This window comes from Schistocerca serialis, chromosome 2, assembly GCF_023864345.2.
Source record: "Schistocerca serialis cubense isolate TAMUIC-IGC-003099 chromosome 2, iqSchSeri2.2, whole genome shotgun sequence".
Lineage (NCBI taxonomy): Eukaryota > Metazoa > Arthropoda > Insecta > Orthoptera > Acrididae > Schistocerca > Schistocerca serialis.
In genome coordinates this window covers 582,317,609-582,332,472 of record NC_064639.1, presented here as the reverse complement: position 1 = coordinate 582,332,472, position 14,864 = coordinate 582,317,609, and the positions used below count along the sequence as shown (strand labels likewise).

Below are 14,864 nucleotides of genomic sequence, written 5' to 3'. Positions count from 1 at the left end.
TATTTTGTCATAGTAGGAGGAACAGTAAGATCACCTGTCTTATTTTTTAAAGCTGTGATGTTGACATGCAAAAATACCATAGAGTTGTTATAAGATAGGAGCAGGTCTGCCCTGTCTGAATGTAATTAACTTTATACTTTGTCGACACAGTCAGTCTCCTTACTTAAATTAAAAAAGGATTGTGGTGAGATTGTTGATCCCATCCTAATGTTGTTTTCTGTGCAGTTAGTACATGAGGCTCTTTTACTATTGTACAATGCACTTTCCTGGATACTAGAAGTAGTGTTCTTTTGTCTTTGCATGTCTTCATTATCAAGCCATGTGGCAACATTACTGACATTGGCATCATTTCAGCTTAACTTAAGGTCAGCACATTTTTGTTGACCACATTCATGGTTGATATTGTATATGTCTGTTTCTTGGAATGAGTCAAACTATCACGTGGAAATTTTGTTGTGTTCAGTTCTCTTTTTGCTTCACAGCAGTTGCCCACTAAATTTGCACTACTTACAAACCTTTTTTTTTTTTTTTTTTTTGTTTTCCACTTTCTTGCTGTTTCCATTGCATATTTTAAAGGTAATGCTGAATATTAGGTGCAGGGGGGGGGGGGGGGGGGGGGGGGGGAGGGGCACAAAACTAATGAGGTTCTGAATAGAATTGGAGGGAAAAGATATTTGTGGTATAACTTGACTAAAAGATGGGACCAATTGACAAAACACATTCTGAGACATCAAGGGATCACCAGGGCGGAGGGGGGGGGGGGGGGGGGGGGGGGGGGGGGGGAAGAAGGATTACAGAGGAAGAAAAAGAGATGGGTTGCTGTAATTATTCAGAGATCAAGATGCTTGCACAGGATCAAGGAGCATGGAAAGCTGCATCAAACCAGTCTTTGGACTGAATACCACAACAATAACAACAGTACAACATCTGCAGCAACACAGAATAACAGTGTGGGGTGTGATCCCCTCTCTCTTCTGCAATTAATAAGCAAACGTGATCTCCTCTGCCCTTCCCTATCATCTCCCTGTCTATAGAGAGCTGCCATCTGAGGTGATGCCCAATATAATACATGTTTGATAGTTATTAATACTCATAGATTTTTTCTCAACAAGTATAATTTTCATTCCACTTAACTGTGTTCGTGAACTGTTGATGACTGTGGTTCACAGAACCACACTTATACTGTACAATTTTTTGACCAAGTTGGACAGATCTATTGGTAAATTTTTCCCAAACAAGTTGTTGATCTTATGGTCTTTTGTCCAAAGGCTGGTGTGATGTTGCTCTCCATGCCGCTATACCCTCTGCAAGCCTCTTCATATCTGGATAACTATGCCAACTTACATCCTTCTGAATCTTCTTACTGTATTCATTTCTTGGTCTCCTTCTACAACCCCCCCCCCTCCCCCCACAACATCTCTCCGATACTAAACTGTGGTCCCTTGATGTCTCAGAATATGTCCTATCAATCGATCCCTTCTTCTAGTCAGGTTGTGCCACAATTTTCTTTTCTCCTCAATTCTGTTCAGTTCCTCCTCATTAGTTAAGTGAACTTCCCACCTAATTTTCAGCATTCTTCTGTACCACCAAAATTAAAAAGCATTTATTTCGTTCTTGTCTGAAATGCTTATTATCCGTATTTCACTTCCTTTCCAGAGTACACTCAAGACTTTCTAATGTCTAAATTTATACACACTGTTAACAAATTTCAACTCTTCTTTAAAAATGCTTTTCTTGCCATTGTCAGTCTACACTTTCTGTCCCCTCTACTTCAGTCATCATCCATTATTTTACTACCCAAGTAGCAAAACTCATCTACTACTTTTAGTGTCTCATTTCCTAATCCAATTACCTCACCATCATGTGATTGAATTCGGATGCATTCCATCACACTTGCATTTCTTTTTTAATGTTCATCTTATAGCCTTCTTTCAAGACATTCCATTCTGTTCAGCTATGCTTCCAACTTTTTTGCTGTCTCTAATGGTATTATGATGTCACTGGAAAATATCGGAGCATACTTATTCAGATATGAAGAGGCTTGCAGAGGGTATATCAGCATGGAGAGCAACATCACACCAGTATTTGGACAAAAGACTATAAGATCAACAACTTGTTTGGGAAAAAGTTACCAATAGAATTTTCATCCCACTTAACTGTGTTCCTGAACTGTTGATGATTGTGGTTCACAGAAGCACACTTATATTGTACAATTTTTTAATTCCAAATTTTTCTTTGGTTTCCTTTACTGCTTCCTCAATGTGGATACTGAATAACATCAGAGTAGGCTACAACCCTGTCTCACTCCTTCTCAGCCACTACTTTTTGCTCCCTGTATTTTACCACTTCTACAATTTAAATCTGAAATATTGTATTCCAGTTAACATTGTTGGAAGCTTTCTCTAAGCCTACAGAAGCTATATACATAGGGTTCCCTTTCTGTAAACTGTTTTTTAAGATCTGTTGTAGGGTCATTACTACCTTGCTTGTTCTTACATTTTCACAGAACCCAAACTCATCTTCCCTGAGGGTCGTTTCTATTAGTTCTATTCATCTGTAAATGATTTGTGTCAGCATTTTGCAATCATGACTTATTAAACTGACAGTTTGCTAATATTCACACCTGTCAGCACCTGTCTGTTTTTGAAATTGGAATTGTTATACCAGTACCCAGTTTTTAGCTAATATAATGTGATGTAATGAGAAAGCTGCTGTAAAGCATTGCATTAACAGCTGGGGGTTGGTAGCCACAAATGTGGCAATATGTGGGTCAGAATACACGTAAGGGGGATTGTGAGACAGGGCTAGCTGTACTCAGTGGAAAACTGCATCACACAGCGATAATGAACATAGAAGGTGGGCTGATGTCACTGCAGCAGGTCAAGTCTCTTGTTATGGGCAATGTGACTAGGGGCCAGGTTTTAGCTCCAGAGAGATATAAGTGTCTGGATTTTTAGGCAGAAGGGATTCTCTCATAGTCAGACTCCAGCAGCATCATCACGGTGCCAAGGGCCTTGCCACCCATTGAGATTACTGGACATCACCAGCACCAGCCTTGGGGTCACCAGCACTAAGCTCAATATGGGGCCTTGCCAATCTGCCGTCCATGCCTACTGCCACTAGCACTGAGTTCCTAGTGGGACTTAGTGCCTCAGCACCACCCACTGTCCGACTCCTGCCGGAGGGTAACAAATTGAAGACCCTGCACAGCTGTCTCCAAGCGCTGCCTTGATAAACACGTGTGGAGCAAGGGTTTGCCAGGGTTCCAAGCTGTGCATGCCGTGGGTCTACCATCAGCACCACAGGGCACCTAAGCAGCACCAGGTTGAAAGCTAGTGCCCATATGTCAGCATCAGCCAGTTACAACAGATTGAGGTATTTTGTCTCGCTGAGCTGTGACATGGCATGCATTGAAATTTAATAATGGCACTCTTTACTGTCAATGGTGTCTGCATACATTGTAATTTTCTAGAACATGCTGCCCCTTGTGCTGAATCTGTAACAGTGATTTGCTTTAAATGTAACCATTTTGGACACAGACCTAGACAACGTTGAGAGTTCAAGTGGCTTATGATAAGGCAGAAGTCGGTTGGTAACACAAGTAGCTGCAGAGTTTTCTGTCTGTGTTAGTGTTGGATTATTGTTTTTGTCTTATTTGTGATTTTTTTTCTGAGTTGTAATAATGAGTGTGGTGATACAATGGCAACTCAGAGACACTAGGTGTCATCTGAGATGAGGCTGTAGAGTCATTAGTGAATCAGATCATCTCAGGATGTCTTTGCATTTGTAGAGGGGATCTCAAGTCATTGGATGATATAGAAGGTTGCTTGGATATAAAATATTATTGCAGATTAAAAGATTGCATTTAATGGAAGAGGTGAAGTTGTTCATATGGTATGCAGAAGTGTTATGCAGTGCAGAAACTTTCAAGTAGCTGAGACATGGGTTGGAGCAGTGATATAGGAAAAGAGACAGTGCATGATTTTTTTGTGAGCAATTGGGTATGGTGTCTAGAACGTGTGATGATGCATTAGAGGACTCTGTGGATAGAATTATGAAGCTGTATTATTCACCCTTTTGACTTATCACACAGTGAGGTTGTTGTGACTCGCCGATCTCTCAAAGTGCTGCCGCGCAGTTACGCGTGTCCTTTACATGCGGCGCTGTCTGCCAGCCATGCAGCAGCAGCGCCACCTAAGCGGCCAGCCAGCCAGCGGCCGCTAGACTCGGACTCATTTCGGATTTGACTGTTAATGTGTACACACGTCTCACTTTGTTTACTTGATCTGTGCCTTACATGTATCGTGTCGTCCTTGAAATATATTTGTTCAACTTGAAGTTATAACAGAGGTCTGAACATAGTGATCACATAGTAGAATGAACAATAAGTACTTGATGCTTTACTGTGTGGCTTAACACTAGAAATATCAAGGAGTGTATGCACTGGGGTGCCTAAAGATCTCCATGCAGTGGTTAGATTACCTGCTGGAGTACAAGGAAATCAATAGGTTGACATGGATAATGGACAGTAGATGTGTTTGCATCAAATGTTAAGTACTTTACTTGTGGGCATATGGGGTGTATGCAGAGGTAATGCTACCATCCATGAAGGAATGTCACTTTGCCATGGAAGAAGTCAATTCTTTACGTCATACCATTATTGAGGATGGCGTGAAAACTGATCCTGGATTAGTAAAAGAAGTACAGTATTTTGTGGAACCAGGAATAATCAAGAAGTTACAAACTTTTTTGGATCTCACAAATTATTGTAGGCAGTTTTGTGAGAACTGCAGATATAGCATGGTCATGTATAAAGCTGTTGAAAAAGGGTTTTTTGTTTGTATGATCAGAGGAATGGCAAGAAGTGTTTGTCGAAATGAAAAAGGTGTTAAAATCAAGTCTGGTTTTGATTTTTCCAGAGTTTCAGAAGGAGTTCATATTATCATGTGATGTGTTGAATTATGCTCTTGGTTTAAGTCAGGAGGTCAATGGTCAGGTATGTCCTGTTGCTTTTGCATTGAGACAGTTGAATGGAACAGAAGGGAATTACTCTGCATTGGAGAAGAGATGTGTAGCTTGATGCATGGAGTAACAGACTCCCAGTGTTACCTGTGTGATAAAAATTTCAAGGTAGTGGTGGACCATGCTGCTTTGAAGTGGTTACTAGATTTGAAGGACCCATCCAGTAGATTGAGAAGATGGGCAATAAAACTTTGTGAATTTTAATGTGAAGTAATCTGCAAACCAGGGAAAAACATAAAAATGCAGATGGATTGAGCAGGAAGATATTGTTAATACAAGCACTAGTTCAGGACCTTAAGGGAAGGCAGGCTGCAATAGCAATTAAATGTGCATTATGGATTTGTTGTGACACTGCCATGACATTTAACAGTGCCGCCACGACAGTACGCGCAAACGGCGATAGAGGCGCTCCGCAACTCGGCTGAACGCAGGAGTGCCACCTAGCTACGAACGGTGCCGGCCGCATGTCACGGCACGGCAGTCGAATGAGCGTTAATCTCAAATCGAAAAGGAGGTGCTTGCTATCATTTATGCTCTAAAAAAGTTCAGCGTTTTTTTGTATGGTTCTAATTTTCACCTCATCACCGACCACAAGCCGCTGGTCTCTCTGTTCAGCCCATCGGCGTTGCTTCTGGATAAGGCAGCTCACCGCCTGCAATGTTGGGCCTTATACTTGTCTCGTTTTCACTATGAGATTCACTATCGCCCCATGGCCCAGCACGCCAACGCTGATGCATTGTCGCGATTGCTGATGGGCCCCGACCCGGGTTTCGATCGTGATGAACTACTCTGTTTCCACATTGATGAGGAAGAACGTCATGCGGTCGAGGGTTTTCCACTTACAGGTTCGCAGGTCACGTCGGCTACTGCGCGGGACCCGGTCCTGCGTCAGGTGATCGGTTTTGTTCAACGGGGTTGGCCGGACAGGACCAAGGGCCGGGCATTGGATCCCCTTCACAACTACCATGCCTTGCACCTTCGTCTGTCTGTTCATGATGGTGTTGTTCTTCTGGCCATGGATGGCACATCTCCACGGTTCGTGGTGCCAGCCTCTCTTCGCAAAGATGTTCTCAAACTGTTGCATGAAGGCCATTGGGGGATTTCTCGGACTAAGTCCCTGGCCCGCAGGCACGTTTATGGGCCCGGTATTGATTCGGACATCGCCCACATGGTTGCTACGTGTGGTCAGTGTGCTCGACAACTGGCTGCACCTCGTACAATGCCCTCACCGGGGCCTGATCCGGCGCGGCCATGGGAACGGGTGCACGCTGACTTTGCCGGCCCCTTCCTCGGTACTTATTGGCTACTGTTGATTGACGCCTTCTCGAAGTTTCCATTTGTTGTTCGATGTCCGTCGCCCACCACTGCGGCGACGACGCTGGCTTTGTCCAAAATCTTTGTGCTAGAAGGTCTTCCATCCACGATCGTCACGGACAGTGGCCCTCAGTTCTCTTCACAGGCCTTCCGTGATTTTTGTGCTTGACAAGGGATTCATCATGTTACAGCACCGCCCTTCCACCCCCAATGGATTGGGGAGGTCAAGCGCCTTGTCCACACTTTCAAAAGCCAGATGAAAAAATTCCTTAGTGATTTTTTCACAGACGACGCTCTGCTGCAGTTTCTTTGTTCTTATCGCTTCACACCTCTGGGTGATCGCAGCCCTGCTGAACTCTTGCATGGCCGCCAACCGCGCACTCTACTGGACCTGCTTCACCCTGTCAGGCCTTGTGCTGTGTCCCCTAGTGCGGGAAAATACCCGGTGGGCGCCGATGTGTGGGCACAAGGGTATGGATCTCACCCTAAATGGATTCCAGGGGTGGTCAAGGCTCTTCGCGGCCGCCGGCTTTGTGAAATACGTACGGACGACGGCATGGTTGTTCGCCATTACAACCAGATGCGCCCACGAGTGGTGGCCACGCCGGTGCCACCGCCCCTTTCTTCGCCTCCACCAGCCCGAGAAGCCAGTCCTGTCGCTGCTGCCGCTCTACCATACATGTTGATGCAGCCGACGTCGCTACCGCATCCGAGTACGCCGGAACCGGCCCCAGTCGCGACGCCGCCTTCTCCGGGACCCATCTCACTGGAGCACACCCCCAGGTCCATGACACCTATGGATGCTGCTCCGGAGTTTTCACCCATCATCTCATCCAGGAGGCACGTTCCACACACGAGCTTCTGTCCTGGACATTTTTGACCATACTCTCGTGTCTCTCCGCAGGATCTTCTCGGGGCCTCACAAGAGGCCATGGATGTCTCCGCACTGTCCATGTCTCCAAGGAAGTGAGTGTTTTTTTTTTTCAAGGGGGGAAAAGTGTTGTGTCAGTCCCACGACATTTAACAGTGCCGCCATGACAGTACGCGCAAACGGCGATAGAGGCACTCCGCATCTCAGCTGAGCGCGGGAGCACCACCTAACTACGAATGGCGCCAGCCGCATGTCACGGCACAGCAGTCGAATGAGAGATACTAAGTTGTTATCATGTAACCAGCTATTGTTCATAAGTGAGTGTGTTTGAATATCCACGCAATTATTGGTGATTAAAGGTTATAATAGGATTTTTGTGTAGATAGACTAAATTAGGAGCACGTATGGTTGTGGCAGTGGTATTGTAGGAGGAAATATTATGTGAAATGCATAGTCATACCTTGTTGGGCCATGGCGATAATATGAAGTGTGTCGGACAAAATTGATAGAAGGGAAGGAAGAATGATGTTGATCAATAGTTTAAAAATTGTGTAGAGTGTAGACAGTGTGTGGATTTGAATCAAGATTAGGGGCTGTTGCAGAGGTTGACAGAATTGATAGACCTGTTAGGACCATTCAGCTGAACGCCAGCAGGTAACCATATTGTGCTGACAATAATAGACGATTTTTCTTATTATACAGAGATGCCCGACAAGCAGGCAGTCACAGTCCCACAAGCAATGGTGAATAGGTAGATACTGAAGTTTGTGGTGCCGGGTATGGTAACTACGCACCAGGTGACAAACTTCATGCCAGACAAAATTAAGAGTGAGTCAACTTCACCCTCAGGCTAATGGAGGGACAGAATGAGTTCATCAGACTGTAGAAAGGATATATGCTTGATTATTATGTGAATGCCCACCATTCAGACTGGAACACATATTTATCCATTGTAGGGAGTGTGTACAACTCTAAAGTACACACAAGCTCAAGATAGTCACCATTCAAGTTGGTGTATAGAAAAAAGATTCCATCACCGTTAAACATGATTGGATATAAATGAGGCAGGAATAGAGCATCAGTCTGAGAATTTGGAAGACAAGTGAGCGAAGTATGGAGAAAAGTACAGTGAACGAATAGAAAGACATTATAGAACCAAGAAGATGCGGTGAAGTGACTGAGAATGTTACTGCAGTATGAAATAGAACAAAAGGTTAGGTTCTTGAGTCCATATAGTCTGAAGGGGAAAATGAAGAGTTTTGTGACACGGTAGCAGGGCCCCTACCAAGTGACTGAGACCATTTCACTGTAAATGTAAAGCTACAATGGCCAACACGGTCATCAATTGTGCATGTTGTGTGTCTAGAGCCATTCAGTGATGTACCAGAGTGATTCCATGGGCAGTGGAAATGAAAGTGAGGAAAGACTCAGGGAAATAGAAATGAGGGGATGAACTACAGAAATACCTCATGCTCAGTACGCATTGAGAAAATGGAAATAATTGATATGTATTGTGTTTTTGTGGTTTTAAGTATTTTTTCTCTGGTGTGTAGTATAGGTTGTTAATGTTGTTTCATATAAGGTTGCATGTTTTTGTTAGGGTAGGATGTATCTATAGTGTATTGAGATGTGGCATGCTTCTTAGGGGACTGGAGGTAATACTGGTCCTCAGGTTTCCATGTGTATAAAGGGCCAGAGGAGAAGAGTGCTAGATTTGGCAGTGCTGTAAGTCATAGTCAGAGGCAGAACAGGGGCACTTTAGAGTCATCACCTGGCTGAAAGAGTTACGTTTTCCAGGCAACAAGACTTAGTGTTATCCAGTACAGATGGTCATTGAGTTTAGTGTAGCGTAGAACATTTTTGTAGACAGAGTTCTGGAACATTTTGAACAGTCCTAGTACTGGATTTCTCTGTATGTCCTGCGCAACACAGAAGCCCTACCACCTTGGCTGTATGGATTACCCAAGATCCATAAGAACAACGTTCCACTGAGAGCGATCGTTAGCACTCCTGGATCACCGACATGTAAACTGGCAAAACACTTGGCCTCTCTGCTCCAGCCACACGTGGGGAAGACCGACACATACCTTAAGGACTCAGGACATTTCATTGAGAAGATGAAGAAACTGAAACTTGCACCAAACGACATCTTGGTCAGCTTTGATGTTGTTTCGTTATTTACGAAAGTGCCACTCAGTGACGCTCTGGAGCACATCGGTTCCATTTTTCCGCAGGACATCAGAAAGCTCTTCCATGCATGTCTCACCACGAGCTATTTCACGTGGAATGGAGATTTCTACGAACAGCTGGAAGGCGTCGCCATGGGTAGTCCTCTCAGTCCAGTGGTGGCCAACTTCTTCATGGAACAATTCGAAGCACAGGCACTGGACTCGGCGACTTGCAAACCTAAGGTGTGGTACAGGTACGTCGATGATACTTTCGTGGTGTGGAGCCATGGTGAAGAACAGCTCGGTGATGTCCTAAGACACTTGAACAGCCTCCATGCCAACATAACATTTACCATGGAAGTAGAAAAGGACAAGAAACTGCCATTTCTAGATGTGCTGGTCACAAGGGACGGCAAAAACCTGGGACACAGCGTGTATCGAAAACCGACACACATGGACCGATACCTGCACAAACTGTCAAACCACCACCCGAGCCAGAAAAGAGGCATGATTAGTACGCTCGTAATGAGAGCAGGACGAATATGTGAGCCGCAACACCTCAAACGAGAAATGCAACACCTGGAAACTGTCCTGAGGAGCAATGGGTACTCCAAAAATTATATTAGAAGTGTAACAGAGCCAAACACTCAGCGAAGTAAGGAACCAGGAAAAGAAGTGTCGGGTACGGCCTTTCTGCCATACATTCCCAGAGTGACGGACAGAATCGGCCGTATATTGCGCAAACATGGTGTAAAGACGATTTTCAAACCAACAAGGAAGATCAAAGAGTGTCTTAGATCGGCGAAGGTAAAAGAGACCCACTTGCAATGTTGGGAATATACCATATACCATGCACATGCGGAAAAGTTTATGTCGAAATGACTGGACGATCCATCAACACCAGGATCAAATGTAATGTATTGCGAATACATAGAAAGAAGGATCCTTTATTGTATGATTATATAATAGCGGAACAAACACTGGTAGCAGTTACTTCTGTAAAATATCTGTGAGTATGCGTGCGGAACGATTTGAAGTGGAATGATCATATAAAATTAATTGTTGGTAAGGCGGGTACCAGGGTGAGATTCATTGGGAGAGTGCTTAGAAAATGTAGTCCATCAACAAAGGAGGTGGCTTACAAAACACTCGTTCGACCTATACTTGAGTATTGCTCATCAGTGTGGGATCCGTACCAGATCGGTCTGACGAAGGAGATAGAGAAGATCCAAAGAAGAGCTGCGCGTTTCAATACAGGGTTATTTGGTAACCGTGATAGTGTTACGGAGATGTTTAATAAACTCAAGTGGCAGACTCTGCAAGAGAGGCGCTCTGCATCGTGGTGTAGCTTGCTCGCCAGGTTTCGAGAGGGTGCGTTTCTAGATGAGGTAGCGAATATATTGCTTCCCCCTACTTATACCTCCCAAGGAGATCACGAATGTAAAATTAGAGAGATTAGAGCGCGCACGGAGGCTTTCAGACAGTCGTTCTTCCCGCGAACCATACGCGACTGGAACAGGAAGGGGAGGTAATGACAGTGGCACGTAAAGTGCCCTCCGCCACACACCGTTCGGTGGCTTGCGGAGTATAAATGTAGATGTAGATGTAGATGTAGAAAGAGCATAAGCGACATTGCAGGTTGGGGCAGGTGGACAAATTGGCCGTGGGAGAGCACGCACTGAATGAGACCGACCACGTAATAAAATTCGCCGACACGGAAGTTCTGGCTGTATAGAAGCACTATCACACGCGCTTGTTCAGAGAAGCTGTAGAAATACAAAAACACGCGAACAGTTTGAACAAGAAAGAGGAAAGCCTTAAGGTCAACGGATCCTGGCTTCCCGTACTGCAGCGAACGACCGTCGCAGGTAGCAAGAGGAGAACCGCACCGGAAATGACTGCGGAGAAGCCCTCGGACGTTGGTGCACCAGGTACATATAGTCTGCGCCCGCGAGCTCGGCTCCAGTTCACCACCGGCAATGGAGGGTGAAGCATTGACAATGCCAGCCACTCGTGCTGGCAAAACGTCAGAAAAATCATTAGATGAATGTCGGCTGAAGAACCCGAGACAGAAGCCAATAGGCAGTTTGCCAAAAATAGTCGACTTATTAGCAGAAGAACCTACTGTAGAATTTTGATAACATCATGAGCATTTGCTGTAATTCAAAATTGTGTACAATGTACTTTTTGTTTTGATTATTTTGTAGTTCTCTTTCCTGAAACACAGCAGCTGCTCACCAAACCTAATTTTAAGTTTTCATTTCTGGTAATTGTTTCTATAATAAAGTCATGTCACCCAATACACAAATAACTTGTAACTGAAATCAGATACACTCATGGGTACAACATCTCTTATTATAATGTTGAATGCAATTAATAAAACCTATCATGTGCACACATATCCTTACAGCTCAAGATATGCTATGTACCTTAAGTATATTTCACTGTAAATATACATCTGTACATAACTGCAGTCATTTTCTATGGTTTATTCGAAGAGCATACTTCTGAGAGACTCCAAAGAAAAAATGGACCGTGGCCAGCAGCTGTACACTGGCACCTGTTGGATATAAATTTAATGCTCTTGCCTGCGACACAGAAGAAACTAAAAAATTAGCAACCTTGTATTAGTAAATCAATAATTAAAATGTTATCTAAGTCACCAGAGACTAATGCTGGTCTTCAGAGCTGAAGATCTTGTATATCATGATATATTTAATGGTGTAGTGAATGTATTGTGAAAATTACTATTTACGGATTCTGATCCACTCAACTTTGATTCTGAAAAGATATCTGAAATTCCATGTGGAAGTAGCAGCTATGACTGTGAGCACCTGGCTGAAATTATTGCATCTTAAATCTGTGATATTTTCCTATTCGGGAAATTCGTGTTGGATATTGAATCCTGTCAGGTGTGATTTCTCCTTCTGGCAGATGTGTTGAAGGGGAAGGAAGAAGGATGAAGGAAAAGGAATGTGGTGAGGTTTAGGAAATGGAGAAAATTATGGAAGAGTTGCCCAGAACTCTGGCCCAGGGGAGACTTACCAGATGGGATGGGAAGGAAAAACTGATTGTTGGGGACTGCACCAGATGTGATTTGAAAACTTGAGAGCTTAAAGGCAGAAGATAGGATAATAATCTAGACAAGGATTACTGATAAAACCAAGTGCAGTAGTTAATAAGAGCAGAAAGCAAAGTACATTACATTTATTTATTATGTGTGGTGGTGGGGGGCAGGCAGGTCACAAAACAAAAGATATAGAAAATTCAAAGGGAGTGAAGAAAGGAATAGTCACTGAAAGAAAAGGTTGAGACTGAACAAAGTAACGTAAACTAATGTCAGATGGTTGCTCCACCTGTGTAGTTCTGAGAAACTGGTGTTGGTGGGAGAACCCAGGCAGCATGTGCGGTGAAACAGGTAATGACTTTCTTGTTGTAGACCGTAGAGCATGCAGAGAGTCTCATTGGTGTAAGTAATGTGACACACACTGTCCTACTTGGACAATAGTTTTTGGTATCTGCTGCTCTTATAGCCGATTAAGGGCCTACAATTCTCATTGAGTATTCACGAGAGTATTTAAATTCCATTGTCTTATTTTATTTCCTTTTCCGAATACTTAGTTCACTCATGATGTTGTTTTAAATAACTTCTATGTAACTGTATTTTATGGTAAATATGAGATGTGGACCTTGAATTCTCCTAATAGTAAATGGATTTTTTTAAAAAAAAAAATGCAGTTTATTACTGGATGGGCTCAGCAATGTGTCTAAACTTCTCTGTCCTTTGTCTCTCAGGTCCCTGGTCTTTATGCTCGTGACGAACTTGAAGCTGTTGTCTCTTCGTTGAGAGATGTTGCAGCCCAGGAGAACTATATGGGAACTACATCTGCCTTTTTTGCTCAGAGTATGACAGTAAAAGTCATTCATTATATTATTTTCATATTTAATTCCTTATGCTGATATTCAAAATAAATGCATCACCCACTTTCAGATATCTTAGTTACTAGAGGTAATTAACTACTATAATAACAATAATTTCATGTGACTCATGTCCTAGTGCAAGTTTTTCACGTGGTTGCTACCTCATTGACTTGCACATTCGTAATCTACCCTAGTTACCAATAATTTTTGTTGATGTCTCCAGAAAAACACAGCTAATAAGGTGTAGCATATCCATGAAAACATAAGCTGTAATCTATATCATCTCCATGTAAATACAATTAATAATGTGTATCTATATCCCAATGCCCATGAACTGAATGAAAGCAGTCTAAGACCTGCACTTGCAGATGTAAATACAATAGTGCACACGTAAAACATCTTGAAATCTCGTTGATACCAGTGGCTGCCTCCAATAACAAATGTTACTCAGAGCATTGTAGCATGACAACAGGCATAGAAAACTGAGGTAATTCCTCAATTTAAAAACCCCTTCCATCAGCTTCAGAGCAATGGATGGAAAATAAAATTAAAAAACATAGAATTGAAAGTTTATGTTTTACAGTTTCTGATGTACCACTCTTTCGAGATTCTGCTATGAATTTTAAATCTAATGTTAGAGAGCTGCCAACATTGGTTTTGAGATCTTCCTGTTAGAGAAAGGAGAGTGTAATGGTAAAAGACAGATTACATCATCAAAATACACACAACAAAAGACCTTTTGCATTACCCCAATTTCCAGAACCGCTGAAGATAGATGTTGATTGTGGATATTGTATCACAGACACAGTCCCTTTGACTATTCAGAGATGTTACTAAATCCGCCCAAAAATGTAAACAACCATTCATGAGCAGCACTTATTAGACAGACGGGTGCAGCAGCCAATCTGTTCTAGTCATTCCACCAGGAAGAAGGTGCACGGCTCATGTTGTCCGTAGTTCAACGATGCCTAGACGGTCAATACCACGGTTCGATTGCGTCCGCATTGTTACTTTGTGCCAGGAAGGGCTCTCAACAAGGGAAGTGTCCAGGCATCTCGGAGTGAACCAAAACAATGTTGTTCGGATGTGGAGGAGCTACATAGTGACAGGAACTGTCAATGACATGCCTCGAAGGAAGAATGATGGTTCTCTAGGGCATTCAGTTTACCAGAAACCCACTCACACTGATTTGTACCTGCAAGCATCGAGTTGCCATCACCCATTGCAAACCATGAGTTAGCTTAAAACACTTGTTCATAGAGCTCATACTGTCTCAGATATAGATAGCTTACCTCAAAAACTTGCCCATCTAAAGACAGTATTCAGCAAAAATGGGTATTCCATCCAGCAGATTAACAGGGCACTAACAGTTAAAACTAAGTAGCAGGAAATGAATAAAGAGGAGAACATGGCGGAACAATCTTTAGCTTTTCTCCCTTTTGTTGGCAACACTTTGTTTAAAATAGAAGGATCCTCCGAAAATTTCAGGTAAAAGTGGTTTTCCGCCCACCATCGAAGATTGCAGACCTTGTGGGATCAGTTAAGGACAATCTGTTACTACGAAAGTC

At 43.2% G+C, this 14,864-nt stretch overlaps 1 protein-coding gene across 1 annotated transcript in view; it reads left to right on the top strand.

Moving 5' to 3' along the window:
- The window catches only part of LOC126457597 (cytoplasmic dynein 2 heavy chain 1), an 808,157-nt gene that overhangs the window by 546,226 nt on the left and 247,067 nt on the right, over positions 1-14,864 (top strand). The window contains exon 47 of the mRNA XM_050094037.1: positions 13,171-13,279. Within this exon, the coding sequence (XP_049949994.1) occupies positions 13,171-13,279 (109 nt within the window). The remainder of the gene's footprint in view (positions 1-13,170; positions 13,280-14,864) is intronic.